We start from the raw sequence: 26,078 nt of genomic DNA, 5'->3' as shown, positions 1-26,078 counted from the left end.
ACGCTTCTCTGGTCAGCGGAAGTCTGCCTGTTCGCCGAGTGGATTGAGCGGGAAGCAGAGGGGGTGTCTGCACGGGCAGGTCGGGGCTGCCTCCCGGTGGAGGAGGGGCTGCACTGCTCTCGTTTCATTGGACTCTTAATACGTGCACAACAGAGTGACCGGCTTCTCCCCAGAGGCGGGCCAGATTTTTTTTGGAATCACAGCCTGCCTCTCTCAGGTAAGGGTGCGCGGTTCCTCTCGTCTTATTTAGGTAACAGTGCTGAGTTTTTATATGGTTGGACATATGCTGTGTGTGTAAACCAGTGTTGCTTAACTAAACTGCATATTCAGTGTGACCTTACAACAATTATTTAAATATTCATACCCAGTCTTAAGATTCAAAGCCTTAATGGGAAAAAATGGTCTTTCTAATCTAAAGAATTACCGAGATTTAAAACTTGAATATGAAAACACGTTAAAAATGAAATTAAAAGATGACAAAGAAACTTCTTTCCGAAGTAAAAGCAGAGAATTTTTTGTAGTAAATAGGAGGCTCATGCAGATCAGTAAAAATTTTTTATGAAGAGGAGTTTCACGTAAGAGTAGCAAAGCATTTGATACCCTTTGTGTGCCTGTGAATAGCGCTGAGATGAGATTGCTTCTCAAAGGTGTGACAGTGGATTCAGGGCTGGCTGAGCTGTAGACGGGCTTCCCCGCGCCCACAGGAGTGCAGATCGGTGAGCAGTTTTCCAGAAAAGTTAAGCCATGTCAGAGCTGTAGAAGACTCAGTTGATTTCCTTGCAGGTCTCGTGGGTTTAGACGTTTATCCCAAATTGATAGAAATAATGGCAGATTGATGCATAAAGGCAGCATTATTTATGAGAGGGTAAAATTGGAAACAATCAGATATCCACAATTTGGAAATGTTTAAGGAACTATCCTGGTCTATTATTAATACACAGTAACCTAGCTACTAGCCAATTTTGAATTTTGTTTTATAAACGTATGTACAGACATGGGTAATTTTTTAAATGGGGGACAAAGCAGGATATAACAGTTACGTACAGTATTATTACATCAACCAAATAAAATATGTGAGAAATATCCGGGAAGAAAAGAAACATCTGAAAGAGGGACCAAGACCTTAGCAGTGATAGGTTTTGGGAGCAGCGCATGTTCAGTGTTGTTCTGTCCTAGTCTCTCAGTCCCCAGCTGGAAAACCCTCAGGCTGTGAACAGCTTTTGTGAAAAATCAGGCTGATGGTGGTCGAGCTCACTCTCAGCTTACTCGGAGTCAGGCGTAGCCACTGGGCAGAAGGAGGCTCAGTTAGCCCGATCTGGTTTCTGTAGCCCGGGGACCTCGTTCCGTCTGAGGCTCTTATGATGACACTCTGGGTCTCCCCGTCACTGCGGAGGCCTTCAGGAACGGGGTGTCCAGGATGTTAGGTGAGATGAGAAGGGATTCGATTAGAATCCTGCCGCCTTCTTACACCTCTGTGACAGGATTATGGATCCAGGTAATGTTAGTTTAATACTGTTGGATTATCAGCCAGACTGAGTGTTTTGTACAAATAGCGTCACCATGACCCCTTCTCTGCCCAGACAGTACGTTGAGTGATTTTGTGTTTCTTGTAAATTCTGGAATTTCTTTAAAATTATAAAATCCTCTCTTTTTTGTTTTTGCTACATCGATTTAATAGAGATCCTTGAAAAGTTGGCTTTTTTCCCTTAAGAATAGGGATTTTGTTGATAGCTGTATTTTTCAGTGTTTTTCACACCTTTGTTATAAATGTATATTTATATGATGATGGTTTTTAAAATTGGCTAAAATGAAAACCTTTTATTATGAGTACTGTGGTTACATGTAATTTTTATTGTTTTCTTTATACTTCTCTGTATGTTCCAAATTTATAAGCAGCATTGGAAAAATTTTTTAAATGAAAACATTTTATTACTATAATTCCTTATGCATAAACACAATATACTGTGGCTAAAATGTAAAATTTGCGTTTAATTATATTTGTACTGATTGGGATCTCTGGGTTCATGATTCAGAGCCAGACAAGAGAGGAAGAGGCCAAGGCGGGGAGTCCTATGGCTGCTTTCAAGGATCAGGGTCATAGTGACATGGTATTTAGCAGACCTGACTTGGAAAAATAAACAAGATTATTCATTGATTAGAGTATGTAAATATGAGGCGATTACAGGGTTTTAAATTAGGGATCTGAGTTTGGTACTGGAGAGCCTTCTAGTCTTGGAGAAACAGAACTGCAGTTACATTTGACAAAGGTTTTGGCGTATGTAGCGGGTTATACGTAGTCAGTACCCTTGGTGTGTGAGGGTAAGTGCGCGTGGTTGAGCCGCAAATGGTCACCTGTGAGCTTGGAGAAGGCGGGCCGGGTAGACGGCAGGGTCCGGACGGCCTTGGTGCAGGTGGGGAGATCTGAGAGGAGCGGGAGGAGCTGGAGGGGAGAGGACGCGGAGGGGAGGGGAGGGCGCAGAGCGCTGTGAGGGCCCCGGGCTCCGAGCAGGGCTGCCTGCTTGCATGGAGAGGAGGAGAGCTGGGAGACACAGGAGGCCCGAAGCCTGGGCACAGGAGTGAGCTCGACGGGGTAGCCGGCCGCTCTCCTTCGCCTCTTACATACTTAGTCTTGATTGCAGATGTTTACGTCAGGGCATTTGGAAAACACAGGAAAAAAGCAAACAAGTTAAAATCACTTGCATTCCTGTAGGTGAAACTGATCTGAGAGCCCTGAGCAGGAATAGCAGGTGGGGTAGGAATGAGGGTGCGGGCTTGAGACGGGGGCTTGGACCCAGGTTAGCACTGTGTCCGTGAAGACAACGCAGACCTGAGGAGCAGGCGGACGGGAGTCGGAGGGTCTGGGTGACGCGGGGGTGCAAAGGAAGAGGAGCCGACACTCACCGTGGGCCTCTGGTGGGTGCTCCACAGAAGGGCATGGCCAGGTGATTTCCAAATTAGGAGCATCGCTGGATGTGGGCCGCAGAGGGGAAGAGACGAAGTCAGACTGAAGCCCAGTACTGTCCAAGCTCAGGGACCTGGGACACGCGTGACGGGCTGAGAAGCGCGTCCTTGCAGAGGAGGGTGGAGGGAGGCACAGGGTCAGGAAGAGAGCCTTGAGTGGGAAGACAGGAGGCTTCAGAGTGAGCAGAGATGATAGCGGAGGCGGGCGGGGGCAGCTCTAGGAGCCAGGGGGGTCAGATGCCGCGTGGCTTCCTCGCCAGGGCCAGCAGAGGGACACGTGGGGTGTCAGCTTGAGCCCCTCTGTCCGGCTCAGTGCTGCGGGCAGGGTGCTGGCTCTGCGGCCGCACTCGGGCTTGGGGGTCTGCGTGGACCTCTGGCTCTGGGTTGAGAAAGCTACAGGTGAGGTCAGCAGAGGGGAGAGCGGGGACCCCGGGAAAGACCTGAGAGGCAGCTGGGGTCGATGTGCGGGTGTCTGGGAGGTGGCCTGGCCGGGGGCTTGTCCAGGTGCGCACTTCACGGCTGGGGTGGCTGGGGCCGTGGTGGACAAAATGGTGGATTTAGCGAGATCTTGGATAGTTTTATGTCCCTGACGCAGATTCATTAGGAATACCGTTCAGACCCCAGAACATCCGTGCGGTCTTCACTGAGGTGGAAGTACGCTTTTTCTGGGCCCATCGCTCACTGCACTTACTGTCACTGTTCGGCACTCGTGGTGAAGGAAGCTCTGCTTCATCGGAGTCGATGGCTCAGCTGAGAGCGAGGAAGGCTCAGAGCACGCTGGGGACACTAACGCTCTGTGGCTGCGAAAACTTGCTCTTTCAGTTGTGAGATATATTAACAAGCGTCCGTCCAGCGTGCAGCTGAAGGACCCGTCCACCGCGCCTGTGGTGGTGCTTTGTGAAGCGGGAGACAGTTGCCCTCAGGGGGGGCGCAGGGTGTGGGCAGCACTGGGGTGGGGGGTCCGCACGGGTAACCTGCCCCAAGCAGCCTCTGGACCACGGGCACACGCGCACGCGTGCACCCGGCAGGCAGGCAGGCAGGCAGGCGGGGCTCCACCGCCGTGGAGGGACTGTTGTTGGCGGTTCTCAGTGACCTTCTGTCTTTTCCCGTCAGGGTGTTGAGACGCTGGAGCTCTTGTTGGAGTCTTCCAGAGCGCTCCAGGGAGAGGTAGGGAAGGGCGCTTGTGCCGGCAGAAGTTGGGAAGCACAGCCGTCACCCGCCTTCTCCCGAGCCGGTGTTGACGCAGGCTGAGGCTGCGCTTGTCATGTGCTGGGTAGGTGGTGGGGAGGTCCCCGGTGTGTGAGAGCCTGCCAGGGGCCTGACTGCGCTCTGGGAGGCCCTTTCCATCTATCTCAATCAACAAAGAATTTCTTGACTGCCTACCCTGTGCCTCGCACTGTACTAGGTCCCAGCTGAGGCTCCGAGGTCAGGACAGGACTCGCACCCCAGGCGCTCCTCCCTGGTCGGCAGGCTGAGAGCTCATGCGCAGGAGGGACAAGGAGGGGCTCACGGAGCTGCACCCCAGGAGTGCTGGGCGGGCGACCTGGAGAGGGGGCCGTCCTGGTGCAGAGCGAGGTCCTTCCCCGCCTCTGCTCGGTGCCCCTCGGGGGCAGCTTGCTGTGGGAGTGCAGGGTCATGGGCACCGAGCTGAGGCGGGCGGGGGCGCAGCGAGGGGGCAGCTGCGCACAGGTCGGGGGCGCCCGAGACCCTCCGGAAGCGCTCAGGTCTGAGCCCTACGGGTCGAGGAGGGTCCAGGCTTGTTTAGCTGAGCTGATAGATTAGCTTAGGAAGATTGCTTTTTTAAAAAAAGAACAGCATTTTTTCCCAGTTATAAAATTAATGCTTTTGAAAATTTGGAAAATACAGAAAAGTATAAAAATGAAAATTAAAATGTCCCCATAACCCTGTCCTCACTAGGTAGCTGTTGTTAACAGTTTGGTGTGGAAAGAGCATTCTCCATCACACTGTTAGAGATTCATTGGATGAGCTGGTGCAGATATGTTCACGGCACTTAATGCAAACGCAGGTCGATGAAGACTGATTCCAGGAAGTTTTCCAAGTTGATACAAGCTAGAGTGTGGGGGCTCTGTCCCTGCCAGGGCCTCGCCTCCCCCGTACGACGTTCTTTCCACAGCAGCTTGCTGTGCTCTGCTGAAACCCAGCCAGGGTCCAGGCCCTAGGGCGGAGGACTAGTCAGTGAAATAAAAATAATAAAGCCATGTCTAGATTGTGGGTTTTATTTCATTTGGAATAAAGATTATATAATGATTTATTGGAGTCATTTATATTATCATGTAATTAAATCTCACCACCAAATGCTGCAGGGTATGTTTTTGTGGAAGTCACTATTAAAAATAACACCTTCTGATCAAGTCTCCTGAGATGTGTCACTGACTAAATTAAAGAGATACAAAAGAATGATTTTAAGGTGACTTTGTAAAATTAATGTGTTCTTGTTAGTATTCACAGAGTAGTGTGGAATGCAAAATAATTTGTAAAATGGAGAGTAGATACAGGATGTTAGATTTTCGGCAATCTGAATAATGACAGTTAAAAAGAAAAAATTTTGTCAAACTTAAAAAAAATTAGCTTGAGACAAAGTTCAGAATTCTTAACCGTAACTCACAATTTATAGTATGTTATCTAGCAAAAAATTGACTTCAATGATTATCTTAGAATTAACACCTTTGTTTTCCTTATGTTTCTTTTGACTTTCAGATGATCAAGTTTTATTTTTTAGAAATTGTTTTTAGTAGGACCTGCCCTTAGCAAAGCAGTCTAGAGCAGTGAGAAGCACAGTTTGGAGTTAGGCCTGGGCTTAGGCAGACGTAGGTTTTACGATGATCAGCTCTGACTTTTGTGAGTTCGTGCGTCCCCCACCGGGTCGCAGGGACGAGGAGCCCTTGGCACAGTTCCTGGCACATAGTAGGCAGGCAATAAATGGAGCTGTTGGTTCTGTAGTGAAAGCCTCTGTCACAGCATAAGCCATCACGTCTGAGTCTCAACTTCATCACTTGCGCAAGCATAGGAATTACGCCTTTCATGCTTGCCTCATTTTCATGTGCTTGGTAATGACGTTTTCCCCTGAGCTTATACACCACTGTATTTTTGTCTTTTATTTTTTAATCATTTCATAATAAGCATTTATTTGCTATCCATTAATTCTTAAGGAATCCCTTGAATATGATTGTTATACTACTGTCTTTAAACATTTAAAAAATGACAGAGTTGGAAGACGGAGTGTGGTGTACCTGTTCTTTTTTTCCCTGTCATTTTGTTATGTAATGAAGTAATCCTCCACTCAGCCCCTAGCGTGTGGACATAAGTATTTTTTAATTTATTTGGTGACAAGGCAAAAAAAGATGTTTACAAAACTTACGATAGGAGTAGAAGTTACTATAACAAGCACATAGCTGAAAGCTCATCTATTTTTCCCACTAATACGCTTAGGTTAATGTCATTTAAGAAGGAAGAAAGTGGATAAGCAAAGTGGTTACGATGTCACATAAAGTGGGCAAGCAAGTAGGTGAGTGTGATGGAAGCTTGATTTCTGGTTCCTGCCAGGTGTCACCTGAGGACAGAAGCGCCCTGTGGGCGATGCTTACCTTCCACGGGGGCGGCTGCCAGCTGAACCTCAACAAGAAGTGCACACACCTGGTTGTTCCTGAGCCAAAGGGGGTAAGCGACCCATGTACGTTCTCTTTTTAAATGTCTTCTAAGCATTTCCAGTAATCGCATGTCTTCTTTGAACTTCTTTTAAATTAACTGGATTCTGTTTGCAAAAGTTGATGATGTGAGTTTATGTTAATTATAAAACAGCTTCATTCCACAAAGGATGGGAGATGACGAATTTTACTTTGAACCGGATGTGACTTTTAAATACAAAGAAATTTGGGTTTATTTCCTGTTGAAGATTGGACAGATTTTTGAATTTTTAGGTTTCCTTTCACATCGACTAAAACGTCAATTTTGTGAAAATTGTATTAGTGCTCTTTGCAGTTTTTATAGAGGCTCGTATTGAGTATAATTATAACCACGCACTTGGAGCAGTGGGCAGTGTACTGTCCTTCCTGATGATCTGGAGGATTTCAGCGGTGTTTGTCTGCTGAAGCCCAGGGCTCGTCTCTAAGCACGGGGGGGGCCGTGGGGATTGGGGTCCCCGAGTGGGGTGCGGGTCAGCAGCGCAGCCCCCCAGGACGTGTTAGGGCCGCAGGCTGGCCGCCCGCCTGCCCAGACCGAGGGAAACGGGACCCGCTGGGGTGGGGAGCCCGGGGCTTCTGCTGCGCCCCCACACGAAGTACGAGAACTGCTGTCGTGTGGAGGCCAAGCTTTTTTCCTCCCGTGGACAGTTATTCAGAGCTTTGAGAGTTAAGTGCAGTGTATTTACAGTAGGAAGGTCTTCTGACAAGGTTCCCGTCGGTCGTTCCCTCCGTGTTTTTGTTGCCTGCAGTCTGGATCAGCACTACGCATGTCTCGCCTCGGTGCACTGCCCCGCTGAGTGGGGGGGCGTGCGGCCAGGTCTGGGTGAAGGGGGTGCGGGAGCTGACAGGTCCGCCCGCCGTGGGGTCCCTTCCCGTGGGGCCCTGGACGCAGGGGCAGCCCGTGGGGTCCCTTCCCGTGGGGCCCTGGACGCAGGGGCAGCCCGTGGGGGTCCCTTCCCGTGGGGCCCTGGACGCAGGGGCAGCCCGTGGGGGTCCCTTCCCGTGGGGCCCTGGACGCAGGGGCAGCCCGTGGGGTCCCTTCCCGTGGGGCCCTGGACGCAGGGGCAGCCCGTGGGGTCCCTTCCCGTGGGGCCCTGGACGCAGGGGCAGCCCGTGGGGTCCCTTCCCGTGGGGCCCTGGACGCAGGGGCAGCCCGTGGGGGTCCCTTCCCGTGGGGCCCTGGACGCAGGGGCAGCCCGTGGGGGGCCCTGGACGCAGGGGCAGCCCGTGGGGGGCCCTGGACGCAGGGGCAGCCCGTGGGGGGCCCTGGACGCAGGGGCAGCCCGTGGGGGGCCCTTCCCGTGGGGCCCTGGACGCAGGGGCAGCCCGTGGATGCTGCCGTCCATAGTCCTCGTTCTCTGACAAGAAAGTGAGCGTGGGCTGGTGAGTGTGCTTGTAACTTAGTAAGCCACACAATCCGAGGAGAAACTGAAAATGTGGGGCGAATCTGAAAGTCTACTTAAGTAAAAAGTTGTATCTTAAGTGACATTTTGAGAGATAAGTAGTATGCTATGGTTAAAGAATGTCGGGGTTTTTTTTTTTCTTTTTATCAACATTGGTTTATGGCTGAAAATAAATCCTTTGATTTTTGGTAGCTAGTTTAAGGGGAATGAAATGTTTATAAGTTTTAAAACTATGAGAGAATACTTCTAAAGGGTCAAATTACAGTTGGAGGCAGTATATGAATCAAGTGGATTTGGCAGACTAGCTGAAAGTGAAAGTCGCTCAGTCGTGTCCGACTCTTTGTGGCGCCATGGACTGTACAATCCATGGAATTCTCCAGGCCAGAATACTGGAGTGGGTAGCCTTTCGCTTCTCCAGGGGATCTTCTCAACTCAGGGACCAAACCCAGGTCTCCCGTGTTGCAGGCGGATTCTTTACCAGCTGAGCCACAAGGGAAGCCCAAGAATACTGGAGTGGGTAGCCTATCCCTTCCCCAGGGGATCTTCCTGACCCAGGAATTGAACCTGGGTCTCCTGCATTGCAGGCGGATTCTTTACCAACTGAGCTAGCTGACTATATACACAAAAATAAATGGCACTTTATAAAGTAATTTTTTTCATTTTTGATAAATTTATGGAGAAAATATATAAATGGCATGATGAAACTGTCTTTTTTGATTGTTGAATTTTTAAAATGTTTTAAATTGAGAAGAATGGAGGAATTTAATAACAGCCAAAAAACAGGGTCTGTTGCTTAGTATTTGGAGGAGGGAGCTGGTTTCTGGGTGTTAGTGCTTGCACCTCCACTGGAGGCTGAAGGCAGAGCTGGGGCGGGTCCTTGGGTCCTCCAGCCCGCCCCTGGCCCTGGCCCGCAGCAGGAAGGGGGTGTAGGTTAGGGCCCAAAGTCTGTGTTTTCCGGAGAATGGCTGTTAGCCGAGGTCAGACTCGGTCGGTTAACCGAGCCATGTTTATGCACGGGTCTCCGTAAAGCTGCTTTATCACACTGCACTCACGTAGGGTTTCCTTCATCTCTCTCCCCTCGGGCGTGCCTTCCGGTCCGCCCTGTCCCCTAGGAGCGTCCGCCTGTCCGCCTGCCGGGCGCCCCCGCCCACTGCCCACAGACCCTGCCCGGGCCCACGCGGCTTAGCGCTGGCCTCCGCCGTCGTCCGGTCGCCTGTCTGACCTCTGTGCAGAGCTCCGTCGGAGGCCGCGTGGGGTCAGAGTCACTGAGCCTTTGGTCTTCAGTAGAGCGGGCTTGGTGCCTGTCGGCTGCCTGACGGAGCACGGTCCTCATGCCCCTCCGACTGCCTGTGGGCCTGGGGGCTCCGTCCACCGCAACACAGCTCTGAGCGGTGGTCAGCGCTCACCACGCTGGACGGCAGATACGCCTTTCGCTCCTGAGAGTCTCATAGGAGCCCTAGCTTTGTGTGTTGTGTTTGTAGTTGCGTTTGTAAACGAGAGTTGAAGCACAGTCCTTTCAGACTGCTGTCGGCACATGCGAGGCGTCCTGTGACCCCTGATGGGCGGTTCTTGTCCGCTGTCTGAAGGGGTTGGAGTGGTCCCTGTGGGAGAAGTGGCCACAGCAGGAGCTGACACACCTCTTACTAAAGTTCTCGCTTCGAGCGCGCAGTTCTAGGAAATCGGGTAAAGCCTGTAGCTTTGTTTCTGTTTGTGTCTGTGCTCCACCCACAGGAAAAGTACGAGTGTGCTCTGAAGAGAGCCAGCATTAAGATCGTGACCCCCGACTGGGTCCTGGACTGCATCTCCGAGAAGACCAGAAAGGACGAAGCCCTTTACCATCCCCGCCTCATCGTCTACGAGGAGGAAGAGGAGGAGGAGGAGGAGGGGGCGGGCAACGAGGAGCCGGGCTCCCCGAACGAGGGCAGCACGGACGAGAAGTCCAGCCCGGCCAGCTCTCAGGAGGGCTCCCCCTCCGGCGAGCCGCCGTTATCACCCAGATCGAGCGCCGAGAAGTCCAGAGGGGAGCTGATGTTCGACGATTCCTCAGACTCCTCACCCGAGAAGCAAGAGAGGAACTTAAACTGGACCCCCGCGGAGGTCCCCCAGCTGGCAGTGGCGAAGCGCCGGCTGCCCCCTGGCAAGGAGCCCGGGCTGATTAACCTGTGTGCCAATGTGCCGCCCGTCCCCGGGGGCATCCTGCCCCCCGAGGTCCGCGGGAGCTTACTGGTGCCAGGACAGAGCCTGCAGGGCTCCGAGAGGCCCGAGGTGATGGCCGCGTGGAGTCCGGCCGTGCGGACGCTGAGGAACATTACGAACAATGCCGACATCCAGCAGATCAGCCGCCCCTCCAACGTGGCACATGTAAGTCACTCTTGTAGAGACAGAAATGTAAATGTCTGATTTCAGTCTTTTTTAAATATTCGATTATTTTCTGCTGTTTCAGAACAGTTAACTTAACGAGCAGTGTTGCTTTGCGCGAGGGCGTGTTCTGCAGTCTCCGTCTTCGTGTGCACACACGCGTGTGTTCAGTGTCGCTGACTCCAGACTAGAGCGGTAACAGGCCCTGACCCTGCTGAGCGGCACACGCCCCGTGGCCAGGCTGCCCGGACAGTGGCGGCAGAGGGAACCCCGAGGCTGCCAGCTGTGCCTTGGTGTTTACGATGAGCTGTGGGTCGATAAAGGGCATGTTCGTTCATTGAAGAAGCCTCAGTTTTAATTTACGGTTTTGTGATGGGAGCTTGCTGTACAGAATGGGCCTTAAACTCTTCAGTAGCTGTTTTTCCACTCAGGACAAAAAGAAGGCAGTTGAGGGGTGTGTGTGTGTCCCTGTGTGTGTGTGTCCCCGTGTGTGTGTGTGTCCCTATGTGTGTGTGTCCTTGTGTGTGTGTGTATCCCCGTGTGTGTGTGTATGTGTCCCCGTGTGTGTGTGTGGGTCCCCGTGTGTGTGTGTGTCCCTATGTGTGTGTGTCCTTGTGTGTGTGTGTATCCCCGTGTGTGTGTGTATGTGTCCCCGTGTGTGTGTGTGGGTCCCCGTGTGTGTGTGTCCCTATGTGTGTGTGTCCTTGTGTGTGTGTGTGTGTATCCCCGTGTGTGTGTGTGTGTCCCCGTGTGTGTGTGTGGGTCCCCGTGTGTGTGTGGGTCCCCGTGTGTGTCCCTGTGTGTGTGGGTCCTTGTGTGTGTGTGTGTGTCCCCGTGTGTGTGTGTCCCCGTGTGTGTGCGTCCCCGTGTATGTGTGTGCGTCCCCGTGTGTGTGTGCGTCCCCGTGTGTGTGTGTGCGTCCCCGTGTGTGTGTGTGCGTCCCCGTGTGTGTGTGTCCCCGTGTGTGTGCGTCCCCGTGTGTGTGCGTCCCCGTGTGTGTGTCCCCGTGTGTGTGTGTGTCCCCGTGTGTGTGTGTGTCCCCGTGTGTGTGCGTCCCCGTGTGTGTGTGTGTGTGTCCCCGTGTGTGTGTGTGTCCCCGTGTGTGTGTGTGTCCCCGTGTGTGTGTGTCCCCGTGTGTGTGCGTCCCCGTGTGTGTGTGTGTGTGTCCCCGTGTGTATGTGTGTCCCCGTGTGTGCGTCCCCGTGTGTGCGCGTCCCCGTGTGTGTGTGTGTCCCCGTGTGTGTGTATGTGTGTCCCCGTGTGTGTGTCCCCGTGTGTGTGTGTGTCCCTGTGTGTGTGTGTGTCCCCGTGTGTGTGCGTCCCCGTGTGTGTATGTGTGTCCCCGTGTGTGTGTCCGCGTGTGTGTGTGTGTGTGTCCCCGTGTGTGTGTCCGCGTGTGTGTGTGTGTGTCCCCGTGTGTGTCCCCATGTGTGTGTGTCCCCGTGTGTGTGTGTCCCCGTGTGTGTGTATGTGTGTCCCCGTGTGTGTGTGTCCCCATGTGTGTGTCCCCGTGTGTGTGTGTCCCCGTGTGTGTGTGGGTCCCCGTGTGTGTGTCCCCGTGTGTGTGTGTGTCCCCGTGTGTGTGTGTCCCCGTGTGTGTGTGTCCCCGTGTGTGTGTGTGTCCCCGTGTGTGTGTGTCCCCGTGTGTGTGTCCCCGTGTGTGTGTGTGTCCCCGTGTGTGTGTGTCCCCGTGTGTGTGTCCGCGTGTGTGTGTGTGTGTCCCCGTGTGTGTGTGTCCCCGTGTGTGTGTGTCCCCGTGTGTGTATGTGTGTCCCCGTGTGTGTGTGTGTCCCCGTGTGTGTGTGTGGGTCCCCGTGTGTGTGTGGGTCCCCGTGTGTGTGTCCCCGTGTGTGTGTGTCCCCGTGTGTGTGTGTCCCCGTATGTGTATGTGTGTCCCCGTGTGTGTGTGTGTCCCCGTGTGTGTGTCCCCGTGTGTGTGTGTCCCCGTGTGTGTGTGTCCCCGTGTGTGTGTGTGTCCCCGTGTGTGTGTGTCCCCGTGTGTGTGTGTCCCCGTGTGTGTGTCCCCGTGTGTGTGTCCCCGTGTGTGTGTGTCCCCGTGTGTGTGTGTGTCCCCGTGTGTGTGCGTCCCCGTGTGTGTGCGTCCCCGTGTGTGTGCGTCCCCGTGTGTGTGTGTGTCCCCGTGTGTGTGTGTGTGTCCCCGTGTGTGTGCGTCCCCGTGTGTGTGCGTCCCCGTGTGTGTGCGTCCCCGTGTGTGTGTGTGTCCCCGTGTGTGTGTGTGTCCCCGTGTGTGTCCCCGTGTGTGTATGTGTGTCCCCGTGTGTGTGTGTGTCCCCGTGTGTGTGCGTCCCCGTGTGTGTGCGTCCCCGTGTGTGTGGGTCCCCGTGTGTGTGTGTGTCCCCGTGTGTGTGTGTGTGTCCCCGTGTGTGTGTGTGTCCCCGTGTGTGTGTCCCCGTGTGTGTGTGTCCCCGTGTGTGTGTGTCCCCGTGTGTGTGTCCCCGTGTGTGAGTCCCCGTGTGTGTGTGTCCCCGTGTGTGTCCCCGTGTGTGTGTCCCCGTGTGTGTGTGTCCCCGTGTGTGTGTGTGTCCCCGTGTGTGTGTGTCCCCGTGTGTGTCCCCGTGTGTGTGTGTCCCCGTGTGTGTGTGTCCCCGTGTGTGTGTGTGTCCCCGTGTGTGTGCGTCCCCGTGTGTGTGCGTCCCCGTGTGTGTGTGTCCCCGTGTGTGTGTGTGTGTCCCCGTGTGTGTGTGTGTCCCCGTGTGTGTGTCCCCGTGTGCGTGTGTCCCCGTGTGTGTGTGTCCCCGTGTGTGTGTGTCCCCGTGTGTGTGTCCCCGTGTGTGTGTCCCCGTGTGTGTGTGTCCCCGTGTGTGTGTGTGTGTCCCTGTGTGTGTGTGTGTGTGTCCCCGTGTGTGTGTGTGTGTCCCTGTGTGTGTGTGTGTGTGTCCCCGTGTGCGTGTGTCCCCGTGTGCGTGTGTCCCCGTGTGTGTGTCCCCGTGTGTGTGTCCCCGTGTGTGTGTGTGTGTCCCCGTGTGTGTGTGTGTGTCCCCGTGTGTGTGTGTGTGTGTGTGTGTGGGTCCGGCTCTGTGTGGGGGCCCTGGAGACAAGGTGCTGAGTGAGGAAGAGGAGCCGGGCCCGTCTCAGGTGCAGAAGCTGGGCAGGGAGCGGACAGACGTGAGCAGAAGGGCTCCTCGCGGCGTGGGTGTCCGGATGGCGATGACCGGTCATGTAACCGCCGCCGGGGGAGGAGGCTGCTTAGTTGGGGACTTAACTCCAGGCGGCCCTGGCAGAGCTGAAGGCGAGTTCCGGGTGGGGGGCAGCACTCAGACCCCGAGCAGGCTGACTCGGCTGTGTCCTGAGGACTGAAGGGGCCTGGCAGGCCGGGCCTCGGCTTCCATGGTAGGGAGACTGCGGGGGGCCCTCGTCCAGGTGACCAACAGCAGCTACTTTTCACGAATCAGTCACGCGGGGATAGTTTAAGAGAGTCCCGATTGGTTAAAAGTATGTAAGAAGTGTCCCTTCCTGCCTCCCTGCCTCGGGGTAAACAGTGATCAGTTGATAGTACTTGGTCCTTGGGACGCTGGAGGGGCGGCACCTGGGACCTGGGGGGCGAGTGTCCCGACGTGGACGCAAGGTTCTGGATGTGTGCTGGAGCGGGTGCGGAGGCGGGGTGAGTGGGCACCCCTGCCTTGGGGTGTTGGCAGAGGGAGTGCAGTGGGGTCTGCCCGTAGGGGGAGGGCTGGGGGCTGGGGCTGGCACCTGCAGCCTGCAGGGGAAGCCCGAGTGGGCAGAGCCAGCGTGTTCGGACAGGCGATTTCGGGAGCGTGGCTGCCTCGGAGGGGGCAGGTGGGGGCGAGGTCAGCACCGCAGCTGCTGAGGCGTCTGGTTTGCTCAGAGGACCTGCATTTCGTGTGCGGGCCTGGCTGTGAGCGGGGCGTGGCGGGGGGAGCAAGGAGGCAGCCAGAGAACGGCAGGGCCAGGCCTGGCCAGGTGGTGTCCCTGAGACTCAGGGAGAAGCTGGAGCCCAGAAGGGCGGGCGCCCCTGTGGGCGGCGGGTCCCCGGGTCAGCACCCAACCCCGCCTCGGCCACGGGGAGGGCGGGGTGCGGATGCCGGGCCAGAGGCAGAGACGGGGAGGAAGTCAGAAATCGGGGTGGGGGAGGCTGGGGGGACCTGCCCTGCGGGCCGGCGGACACCTCCGAGGGCTCTGTTCCTGGGACTGCCTGGGGGGGTGATGCCAGCCTCCTCCTCCTCAGCCATGGACACAGGACAGGCGTGCTCGGTGCCCACTCGCCAGCAGGGCAGAGGGCCCTGCTCATCAGTGACAGGGCATTTCCAGTGGGTTCTGTGTCTTGAGTACAGTGGAGGGTGATTTAAATCCCAGGTTCCCTGTATGTTGGAATCTGTCTCACTGGACCTGGAAACGCGCAGTCCGTGGCGGGGCGCGCGCCTGCCTTCCCGTCTGTCGTTCGGCAGGTATGACTCCAGGGAAGACAGCCTCGCTCTGCCTGCGGTGTGGGTGGCGTGGGGTCCGTCCTCGCCAGGCCGGGGTTGCGATACTGACGGGAAGCCTGCGAAGCAGGAGACCCTCGGGAACTCCTCGGCAGTGTCGGCACACGGGGCCGCCTCGCTGCTAGATTGGGGGGTCTGAGCGTTAGAAGTGGACCCTCGGGAGCCCCTCGGCAGTGTCGGCACACGGGGCCGCCTCGCTGCTAGATGGGGGGGTCTGAGCGTTAGAAGTGGAACCTCGGGAGCCCCTCGGCAGTGTCGGCACACGGGGCCGCCTCGCTGCTAGATGGGGGTGTCTGAGCGTTAGAAGTGGACCCTCGGGAGCCCCTCGGCAGTGTCGGCACACGGGGCCGCCTCGCTGCTAGATGGGGGGGTCTGAGCGTTAGAAGTGGACCCTCGGGAGCCCCTCGGCAGTGTCGGCACACGGGGCCGCCTCGCTGCTAGATGGGGGGGTCTGAGCGTTAGAAGTGGACCCTCGGGAGCCCCTCGGCAGTGTCGGCACACGGGGCCGCCTCGCTGCTAGATGGGGGGGTCTGAGCGTTAGAAGTGGACCCTCGGGAGCCCCTCGGCAGTGTCGGCACACGGGGCCGCCTCGCTGCTAGATGGGGGGGTCTGAGCGTTAGAAGTGGACCCTCGGGAGCCCCTCGGCAGTGTCAGCACACGGGGCCGCCTCGCTGCTAGATGGGGGGCTCTGAGCGTTAGAAGTGGACCCTCGGGAGCCCCTCGGCAGTGTCGGAACACGGGGCCGCCTCGCTGCTAGATGGGGGGTCTGAGCGTTAGAAGTGGACCCTCGGGAGCTCTTCAGCAGTGTCGGCACATGGGGCCGCTTCACTGCTAGATGGGGGGGTCTGAGCGTTAGAAGTGGACCCTCGGGAGCCCCTCGGCAGTGTCGGCACACGGGGCCGCTTCACTGCTAGATGGGGGTGTCTGAGCGTTAGAAGTGGACCCTCGGGAACTCCTCGGCAGTGTCGGCACACGGGGCCGCTTCACTGCTAGATGGGGGTGTCTGAGCGTTAGAAGTGGACCCTCGGGAGCCCCTCGGCAGTGTCGGCACACGGGGCCGCCTCGCTGCTAGATGGGGGGTCTGAGCGTTAGAAGTGGACCCTCGGGAGCTCTTCAGCAGTGTCGGCACATGGGGCCGCTTCACTGCTAGATGGGGGGGTCTGAGCGTTAGAAGTGGACCCTCGGGAGCCCCTCGGCAGTGTCGGCACACGGGGCCGCCTCGCTGCTAGATGGGGGTGTCTGAGCGTTAGAAGTGGACCCTCGGGAGCCCCTCGGCAGTGTCGGCACACGGGGCCGCCTCGCTGCTAGATGGGGGGGTCTGAGCGTTAGAAGTGGACCCTCGGGAGCCCCTCGGCAGTGTCGGCACACGGGGCCGCCTCGCTGCTAGATGGGGGGGTCTGAGCGTTAGAAGTGGACCCTCGGGAGCCCCTCGGCAGTGTCGGCACACGGGGCCGCCTCGCTGCTAGATGGGGGGGTCTGAGCGTTAGAAGTGGACCCTCGGGAGCCCCTCGGCAGTGTCGGCACACGGGGCCGCCTCGCTGCTAGATGGGGGGGTCTGAGCGTTAGAAGTGGACCCTCGGGAGCCCCTCGGCAGTGTCGGCACACGGGGCCGCCTCGCTGCTAGATGGGGGGTCTGAGCGTTAGAAGTGGACCCTCGGGAGCTCTTCAGCAGTGTCGGCACATGGGGCCGCTTCACTGCTAGATGGGGGGGTCTGAGCGTTAGAAGTGGACCCTCGGGAGCCCCTCGGCAGTGTCGGCACACGGGGCCGCCTCGCTGCTAGATGGGGGTGTCTGAGCGTTAGAAGTGGACCCTCGGGAGCCCCTCGGCAGTGTCGGCACACGGGGCCGCCTCGCTGCTAGATGGGGGGGTCTGAGCGTTAGAAGTGGACCCTCGGGAGCCCCTCGGCAGTGTCGGCACACGGGGCCGCCTCGCTGCTAGATGGGGGGGTCTGAGCGTTAGAAGTGGACCCTCGGGAGCCCCTCGGCAGTGTCGGCACACGGGGCCGCCTCGCTGCTAGATGGGGGGGTCTGAGCGTTAGAAGTGGACCCTCGGGAGCCCCTCGGCAGTGTCGGAACACGGGGCCGTTTCACTGCTAGATGGGGAGAAGAGGAATCTTTGAACGTTAGAAGTGGAAGGGTTAGTTTGAAATTGGATCAGGAGGTTGGGGAAACAGCATCCGTCAGACTCCTGTTGAAGTTGCATGTTCCTGGCGGTCAGGAGCTGTGCGGGTGTGTGTCAGATGCGGCGCTCAGCATCGAGGGACTTAAATAAGGACTGTGGCTGCGCGGAGAGGCAAACTTGACGGCCCCTGAAAACTGTAGTTTGCAGTGTGCACGTCACAGCTCGTGCAGGTAGGAACGGTTGGTTCTTCAGGACTCACGCGGGTTTCCAGCCAGAGGCAGAGGAGGAAGCTGGACCTGGCGTCTGATGGCCGTGGAGGGTGCTCTCGGGGCCTCGCGGTGGCTGGCAGGCAGGTGCAGGCCCTCCAGGCGGACGCCCACCTCCAGCCCGGCTGGGCCCTAGTCTTGCCTCTCCGCCCGCCCAGGTGCCCCGTGTGCCGGCCGGGCCTCCTCCAGCCCTGTCAGGGGTGGGCGGTCAGCCGTCCAAGGCCCGTGTAGCTGCCCCCCTGCCACCCTCGGGAGCCCCCTGGGTTCACCTGGTTGCTGATGGCACACAGGCAGGCTCTGTCAGGTTTACACGGGCTGGTACTTCTGAGGGGGAAAAAGTAACTCGTATACACAGTTTTACATTCTAATGGTGGTGGTGGTTTAGTCGCTAAGTCGTGTCCAACTCTTGCGGCCCCATGAACAGAAGAGCGTGGCAGGCTACAGTCCATGGGCTTCTTCAGGCAAGAACACTGGAGTGGGTAGCCTATCCCTTCTCCAGGGGATCTTCCTGACCAAGGAATCCAGCCTGGGTCTCCTGCATTGCAGGCGGATTCTTTACCAACTGAGCTACAAGGGAAGTGCATTCTAATGGTCCCCAAGGCTATAAAGTGGTAATAACCTCCCTGACACCCCCCCCCAGCTCCGGAACCAGCGTGTGTCCTCTGCGCGGGCTCCTGGCCCCCCCATTCCTGCCTGCCTCTCTGTGGAGGGTCAGCATCCCAAGTACTGTTCTCTGCTCGGCTGGGTCTGTGGTGGGCTCCATTTCTCCTCCACTTGACTGGGTATTTTTTAATACTTGCATAGAGAAAAGAGAGTTATCCTCTTACTTGCAAATGTATTTAAAGCTGCTTTTTTGTTCAGAGCTCAACTGTGAAGTTTTCAGAGTACCCAGAGAATCTCCTCTTACCTGTAGGGTGTTTGCTAAGACGGATGGACTCAAACTCTTGAGTTTAACTTATTTCAGTTTTAGTTTGTTTCATCACTGAATGCAAGGCCTGTTACTCTTGCAAATTATATATATAATGTTTATGTTTTGGAGTCTATTTAAGTGAAAAATGTATGTTGAAAAACATATTTGAGATTTTTGTATAGCTTTGGTTTATGTGAAAGTTGAATTTCCAGAGTTTCATTCAAATGACAGGGATACAAAAATAGCGATTAGTTGTATTGGTTGACTTTTCAGTTCAGTTCAGTTGCTCAATCATGTCCGACTTTTTGAGACCCTGTGGTCTGCAGCACGCCAGGCTTCCCTGTCCATCACCTACTCCTGGAGCTTGCTCAAATTCATGTCCACTGAGTTAGTAAAGCTACCTAACCATCTCATCCTCTGTTGGCCCCTTCTCCTCTCGCCTTCAATCTTTTCCAGCATCAGGGTCTTTTCCAATGAGTCAGTTCTTCAATCAGGTGGCCAAAGTATTGGAGCTTCAGCTTCAGCATCAGTCCCTCCAATGAACACCCAGAACTGATCTCCTTTAGGATGGACTGGTTGGATCTCCTTGCAGTCCAAAGGACTCTCGAGAGTCTTTTCCAACACCACAGTTCGAAAGCATCAATTCTTAGGCACTCAGCTTTCTTTATAGTCCAACTCTCACATCCATACATGACTATTGGAAAAACCATAGCTTTGACTATACGGACCTTTGTTGGTAAAATAGTTTTTCTGCTTTTTAATATGCTGTCTAGGTTTGTTGTAGCTTTTCTTCCAAGGAGCAAGCGTCTTTTAAATTCATGGCTGCAGTCACCATCTGCAGTGATTTTGGAGCCCAAGAAAACAGTCTGTCAATGTTTCCACTGTTTCCCCATCTATTTGCCATGAAGTGAAGGGACCGGATGCCATGATCTTAGTTTTCTGAACGTTGAGCTTTAAACCAGCTTTTTCACTCTCCTCTTTCACTTGCATCAAGAGGCTCTTTAGTTCTTCTTTGCTTTCTGCCATAAGGGTGGTGTTATCTGCATATCTCCTGGCAGTCTTGATTCCAGCTTGTGCTTCATCCAGCCCAGCATTTCGCATGATATACTTGGTAAATAAGTTAAATAAGCAGGGTGACAATATACAGCCTTGACGTACTCCTTTCCCAATTTGGAACCAGTCTGTTGTTCCATGTCCAGTTGTAACTGTTGCTTTCTGACCTGCATACAGGTTTCTCAGGAGGCAGGTCAGGTGGTCTGGTATTCCCATCTCCTTAAGAATTTTCCAGTTTGTTGCGATCCACACAGAGGTTTTGGCGTAGTCAATAAAGCAGAAGTAGATGTTTTTCTGGAATTCTCTTGCTTTTTCTATGATCCAGCGGATGTTGGCAATTTGATGTCTGGTTCCTCTGCCTTCAGCTTGAACATCTGGAAGTTCACGGTTCATGTACTGTTGAAGCCTGGCTTGGAGAATTTTGAGCACTACTTTGCTAGCATGTGAGATGCGTGCAAGTGTGTAGTAGTTGGAACATTCTTTGGCATTGCCTTTTAGTAAAATCTGTTTGTTACTGTTTTCCTTGATCATAGGAAGTTGGCTTCCAATTTTGGGGGCATGTTGGGAACATTCATCGTAAGATGGGTTTCTTTTGTTGCATCCACCGCTGTGCAGGGCAGTAAAGTCACATGGGGTGCGACGCTCTGCGAGGTGATGCCCTTGGCTCCTGAAGCTTGTCGGGCACTTGGCTGACGCCTGTCCCGAGGCAGGGTGAGCTCGGGGGACGCCGTGGCCGGCGGGGACTCCAGCCTGAGGCCTTCTGTCCAGGGTGTGCAGGGCCCTGCGTCACCCTGAGGACGGGGAATGGACAGCTGTGCCCGGCCGCCGGGCTTGGGGGGGGGGCCGCCCGCACGCACACGGCTGGGGCTGGGGCTCTCCTGTCTCTTGTACGTGGCGGAGCTGGGCGGCTGCAGACCGGAAGGGCTGGCGGCTGCCGGCTGGGACCGCGCTGTCCGTGCCTTCATGCGGTGGGGTCTTGGCGGCCTCTGGACCCTTTGTTTGTTGGGAACTGGCAGCTGTGGAGGGAGGCTTGGTCAGGCTCTATGGCCCGGGAGAGGTGGGGGGTGGCGGGGCGTTGTGCTTGCAGCAGGACTGTGGGGTCAGCGGGGCAGAGCAGCCCCCACCCCCAGTCCTTCTGCTCTGGAGCGGGTCAGTGTATCTGCCCACGTCTGTTCATTAGCTTCTTCCATTTTACTTACTCCCTTTCACGTTTTGGTGAAGAGGTCTCAAGTACGCGTATGTCCATCTCACTGAGCTGGCAGTGCGTATGCACGGGGGAGAGCGCAGGTGTGTTTGAAGCCTCCCGCTGGTGAGGGTTAGCCCGCGGCGTGTAGGGCGTGCAGCTCCGCTCTCTGAGGGGCCTGTAGGGGCCTGTGAGTTGAGGGCAGCAGCGGTTGACGTGCCCTTGCCTGATCTCTGCTTCCAGATCCTGCAGTCCCTCTCGGCGCCAACAAAGACGCTGGAGCAGCAGGTGAACCACAGCCAGCAGGGCCCCGCGAGCGCGGTGCTGCTCGGCCAGGTGAAGGTGGCCCCGGAGCCGGCCCCGGCCCCGCACCCCGTCCTGCACCTGCAGCCTCAGCAGCTCCTGCAGCTCCAGCAGCAGCACCTGGCACAGCAGCCCTACCCCCCGCCCCCGCCGCACCCATTCCCACCGCCGCAGGCCCACCCGCACCAGTTCCCCCAGCAGCCCCTGCAGCGGCCCCAGCTGCCCCTGCAGCAGCAGCAGCTTGCCCACCTGCAGCAGCAGCACCTCCAGCACCTCCAGCGCCTGCAGCAGATGCAGCAGGTGCAGCCGACGCCAACAGTGCAGCCGCCCGGCCCGACAGCCCAGGCCCTGCAGCCCCCGCCGCCCCAGGCACAGGCGCAGCCCCAGCTGTTTGGACACGACCCGGCGGTGGAGAGTTAGTAATGTGCATCCTTCCTTCCCTCTCCCGAAACCCTTACACCTGCTCTGAGAGCGTTTGAGGGCAGGCTGAGGATTCGCCTCAGAGAAACACTTAGACCTTGGGGACCACAGTTAGGAATCGTTAGGTTTCTCCGGTGGTTTGGGCCTCTGTCCCTACCCTGAGGTGAACACCGCTGTCCTTGGAATGGTGGGCTGCTTCAAGGACCACTCGAAGCGCTCGCCGCCCAGACATAAGCCACAGTGGTTCCCTGTTTTGAATCACGTAATACCGGTGATCGAGTAGCTCCCTTTGTAGCAGCTGTTTTTGTAGGACCTTTTGCAGAGGTCCTCAGATTACTGGTGGAGACATCATGGGCAAGCGTGACTAACTTCATAAATTCACATTGAACTCTGCAAAACAAGCTTTTTCATGTTTTGTGCACACGTTCATAGAGTGCGGGTTCTAATTCATTTTCCTTATATAATTCTATTCTAGTCCCAGAAGAAGGCTTCTTACTGGGATGTGTGTTTGCAATCGCGGATTATCCAGAGCAGATGTCTGACAAGCAGCTGCTGGCCACTTGGAAAAGGGTGAGGTCACTGAGATACACATACCTGCACACACACATAGATGTGTACCTACACCTATACACACACTGGGTTGGCCAAGAAGCTTGTTTGTTTTTTCCATAAGACGGCTCTGATAGTGCTTAATTGACTTTAACTTCATGCAAAACAGTTTTGTTAGATTGTTCTGTGACATCTGTCTTATCAGCGTGCATTTTTTTAAAAAGTTATCAAAATTGGTGAATTTCTGTGTAGCCATTTTAATATTGAAGATGAGAGAAACAAAGGAATATTTTTGGCATATTATGCTTAATTATTTCAAGAAAGGTAAAAACACAACTGAAAAGAAAAAAGAGAGCTTTGTACAGTGTGTGGAGAAGGTGCTGTGACTGATCAAACGTGCCAGAAGTGGTTTGCAAAGTTCCCTGCCGGAGGTTTCTGCTGGACGGTACCCCATGGCTGGGTAGACCAGTTGAAGTTGATAGCGATCAAATCGAGACGTTAGCTGAGCACATTCAACATTATACCGCGTGTGAGGTAGCGGACATACTCAGAACGTCCAGATCCAGCACTGGGAATGAGTTGTACCAGCTTGGCTATGTTCGTTACTTTGATGTTTGGGTTCCACACAAGTGAAGCAAAAAAAGCCTTCTTGACCTTTTTTCCACATGCAGTTCTCTACTGAAACATAACAAAAAGCGTTTTGTTTTTAAAACAAATTGTGACCAGCGATGAAAAGATAACTGTACGATAATGAACAGAAGAGATTTGGGGGCAAGTGAAATGAACTACTTACCACCAACCACATCAAAGAAGGTGATGTTGTGTGTATGGAGGGGGTGGAAGGGAGTCCTCTGTTGTGAGCTCCATCTGAAAGACCAAACGGTTAATTCTAACAGGTCCTCTTCCCGATTAGACCATCTGAAAGCAGCACGTTATGAAGAGCACCCGGAATTAAATCAACAGAAAACTCACACTCTCTCATCCAGATAACTCACAACTGCATGCTTCTGTGATGTTTGATGACCAGGCAAAAGCTGTTAGAGCTTGTCTGGGAAGTTCTGATTCATCCACCGTGTTCACCAAACATTGCAGCTTCGAATTTCCATTTATTTCGGTCTTTACAAAATTCTCGTATTGGAAAAAAATTTTAATTGCCTAGAAGACTGTAAAAGGCACCTGGAACAGTTCTTTGCTCAAAATGATAAAAAGTCTTGGGAAAATGGAATTATGAAGTTGCCTGAAAAATGGCAGAAGGTAGTGGAACAAAACGGTGAACACATTGTTCAGTAAAGTTCTTGGGGCACAATAAAAATATGTCTTTTAGTTAAAAAATCAAAGGAGCTTTTTGGCCAGCCCAGGAAAGTTCCCGCCCTTTTGGTAATGGCGCCCCCCTCAGTGCCACACGACCGTGTAACCGCTGCGGCTGGGATACAGGACGGTGTGAAAACATTCAGGATTCAGAAACTGAATTGAACTTCATCTTGCTTTGCTTTCTTTTTTTCTCTTCAGAATAAAGTTTCTTAAAGGCAGCGCTTCTGGCCCCAGGGACCAGTTGGCGATGTCTGAAACCTTTCTCCCTGTCCCAGCGGGGGAAGTGCACTTGGCATCTGGGTTGGGGGTCGCGGTGCAGCCGGCCCCGTGAGACGTGGGACGCCCCACAGCGCAGAACAGCTGGTTTATCTGAAACGTCCGTAGCACCCTGTCTTAGAAAGAGAGCATCCCACTCTTCCTCCGAAAGTTCAGATGAAATGGGGCTTAGAGTTCATTTTTGCTGTGTAGTGCTGGGTGGGAAAGCCCGTGAATATAACTGGTGGTTCGTTCACGCTTTGGGAGATACTGTGAACATACGTGGTGGGTCTCGTGAACTGCTGCCCCATTGGAGATCACAAGGCCCTCTTCCCCGGGCGCGGGACCTGACTGACCCTGGGCCTCGTGTGTGCACAGATCATCCAGGCGCATGGAGGAGCCGTGGACCCCACATTCTCGAGCCGCTGCACCCACCTGCTCTGCGAGAGTCAGGTCAGCGGGCTGTTCGCACAGGTGAGCGCTGGGCTCTGCTGGGACCGCGGTGGGGGGTTCTGAGCGACGCAGCGATAGTCGTGCTTGGAAAGGACTCTCTCCCACCTCTGAAGACAGAAACCCGCTTCTCGCTGATTTCCACCCGCCTTTGGTGTGTGGACACCTCTGTGGCCCGCGGCTTCTCTGTCCGTGAGGAGGGGAGGAAGGGCATGTTCCCAGTGAGGGGGAGGTGGACACTGTCCGCCCCAGCAGGGCCGTCCGAGCGCGGGGCGGCGGGAGCAGGGCCGCCGGAGCTGCCTGCGCTCGTCCCCTCCGGGCTCGTTGCTTCTCTGAGAGGTTCTTGTTTGTAGACTGCGTGCTGTTAGGGGTGTGTGTCCTTGGCCTCCGGGAAACGCCTGGTGCGGAGCACGTAGGGGCCGCCCTGCAGTTCAGCTTCAGGGGCAGTTAAGCGCTTTCGTAACGTGCTGCGTTCTCACGGGGCAGTTCTAATTCTGATGATCGGGAGTGTCATCTCCTTCCGTGACCGCAGTCATCTCCTGGGCTGTCAGCTTTCCTCCCCGCGGTCGGCTCTTGTTCCTGTGTGAACAGTAACAGTTTCAGGTTGTGTTCAAGTTGACCAGTGACACTGCTGTGGTTGATTAGTTTAGTCAACTGAGTGCTAAGCTCCTGAAATTCCTGTATTTATAGGACTTCCAATAACAGTGACCTTGTGGTTACACAGCCTTAGTTCTGTGTGTCCTTGCAGTACAGCCCCCAGCGAGCGGCCCGTGCTCTTGTGTTCACAGGCGATAAAGGAGAGGAAGAGGTGCATCACGGCTCACTGGCTGAACACGGTCCTGAAGAAGAAGCAGCTGGTGCCGCCCCACCGGGCCCTGCACTTCCCCGTGGCCTTCCCCCCGGGGGGCAAGCCGTGCTCCCAGCACGTAAGGCTCCCCCCGCCTCCCTGAACGGAATAAGCATCTTGTTTCCTTCTCTGTCCCCCTGTAACAGTCACACCTTCCTGACATTTAACGGGTTCTCCCAAGTCTTTGACGCTGTTTAATAAATGCCTGCTCCCTGGTGGCTCAGATGGCAAAGCGTCTGCCTACAGTGCGGGAGACCCGGGTTCCATCCCTGGGTTGGGAAGATCCCCTGGAGAAGGAAATGGCAAGCCGCTCCAGTACTCTTTTCTGGAAGATCCCATGGACAGAGGAGCCTGGAGGGCTACAGTCCACGGGGCCGCAAAGAGTCAGACACGGCTGAGCGACTTCACTGTCACTTGACAGTTAACCGTGTGACACCAGCAGTGGCCGCAGCTGGCCAGACGTCATCTCCCGTCGGTTCTCTTGGTCAGATGAGTCCAAAACTGGGATCAGTAAGAACTGACCAATATTCACATGCTTAATAACGTGACTTCGTCACCGTGATCGGAACAGTGTCGAGCTGACACAGGAAGGCGCTTTCCCTCCCCCCTGCTGGCTCACGTGCAGCACTGTAGCCAGTAACTGTTCTCACAGGTGACGTCGCCAAGTGCCCCTCAACGCCAGAGGGAGAACGGAAGCATGTGTGTCTGTAGCACAACTAACGGAGAAGAGTCATGTTAACCGGGTTAAACCGTCGTTACATCTTGATCTCACTGGGCCTTTTCTCCCCCAGATCATCTCTGTGACTGGCTTCATCGACAACGACAGGGATGACCTGAAGCTGATGGCGTACCTGGCAGGCGCCAAGTACACGGGTTACCTGTGCCGCAGCAACACCGTCCTCATCTGCAGAGAGTAAGCGTGGCCGCCGCCCCGGCTCCCTCGGTCAGCAGGGGTTCCGTCTGGGCCCACACGGGGCTGCCCCGGGTCAGTCAGCCGGGGTTCCGTCTGGGCCCACGCGGGGCCGCCCCGGGTCCCTCGGTCAGCCGGGGTTCCGTCTGGGCCCGCGCGGGGCCGCCCCGGGTCCCTCGGTCAGCCGGGGTTCCGTCTGGGCCCGCGCGGGGCCGCCCCGGGTCCCTCGGTCAGCCGGGGTTCCGTCTGGGCCCGCGCGGGGCCGCCCCGGGTCCCTCGGTCAGCCGGGGTTCCGTCTGGGCCCACACGGGGCTGCCCCGGGTCCCTGGGTCAGCCGGGGTTCCGTCTGGGCCCACACGGGGCTGCCCCGGATCTCTTAGCTGTCAGAGTTCTGTGGTGGACGTCAGAGTCTGTTGGAAGAATGGCAGAGATGTCCGCAGTAACGCTAGCAGAAGAATGAAGTGGGATGATTAAGGAGGCTGCAGACAAATTAGGTGGCAGTGGTGAGGTGAAAGCAGGCCGGGTGATGACCTCACAGTCGAGAGGACACCTCCTTACAGCCCGGTCAGCTCTGCAGAACCGTCCCTGCCACGTCCAGTGTGGGCCGGTTTGT

At 55.4% G+C, this 26,078-nt stretch overlaps 1 protein-coding gene across 5 annotated transcripts in view; it reads left to right on the top strand.

Moving 5' to 3' along the window:
• Positions 1-26,078, top strand: part of PAXIP1 (PAX interacting protein 1) — a 50,014-nt gene that overhangs the window by 11,596 nt on the left and 12,340 nt on the right. For 3 of the 5 annotated variants that reach the window (XM_081537948.1, XM_081537946.1, XM_081537944.1), the window contains exons 4-11: positions 154-217; positions 6,526-6,639; positions 9,797-10,426; positions 20,664-21,138; positions 21,619-21,713; positions 23,637-23,732; positions 24,497-24,634; positions 25,347-25,468. In XM_081537948.1, coding sequence (XP_081394074.1) covers positions 6,559-6,639; positions 9,797-10,426; positions 20,664-21,138; positions 21,619-21,713; positions 23,637-23,732; positions 24,497-24,634; positions 25,347-25,468 — 1,637 coding nt within the window. In that variant the 5' untranslated portion in view covers positions 154-217; positions 6,526-6,558. Of the gene's footprint in view, positions 1-153; positions 218-4,074; positions 4,235-6,525; positions 6,640-9,796; positions 10,427-20,663; positions 21,139-21,618; positions 21,714-23,636; positions 23,733-24,496; positions 24,635-25,346; positions 25,469-26,078 lie in introns of all 5 variants that reach the window. The other 2 variants (XM_081537945.1, XM_081537947.1) reach the window with 2 other exon arrangements.

Source organism: Giraffa tippelskirchi, chromosome 10 (assembly GCF_054371585.1).
Source record: "Giraffa tippelskirchi isolate mGirTip1 chromosome 10, T2T-mGirTip1v1.2.pri, whole genome shotgun sequence".
Lineage (NCBI taxonomy): Eukaryota > Metazoa > Chordata > Mammalia > Artiodactyla > Giraffidae > Giraffa > Giraffa tippelskirchi.
This window is presented reverse-complemented; position numbering and strand designations above follow the sequence as displayed.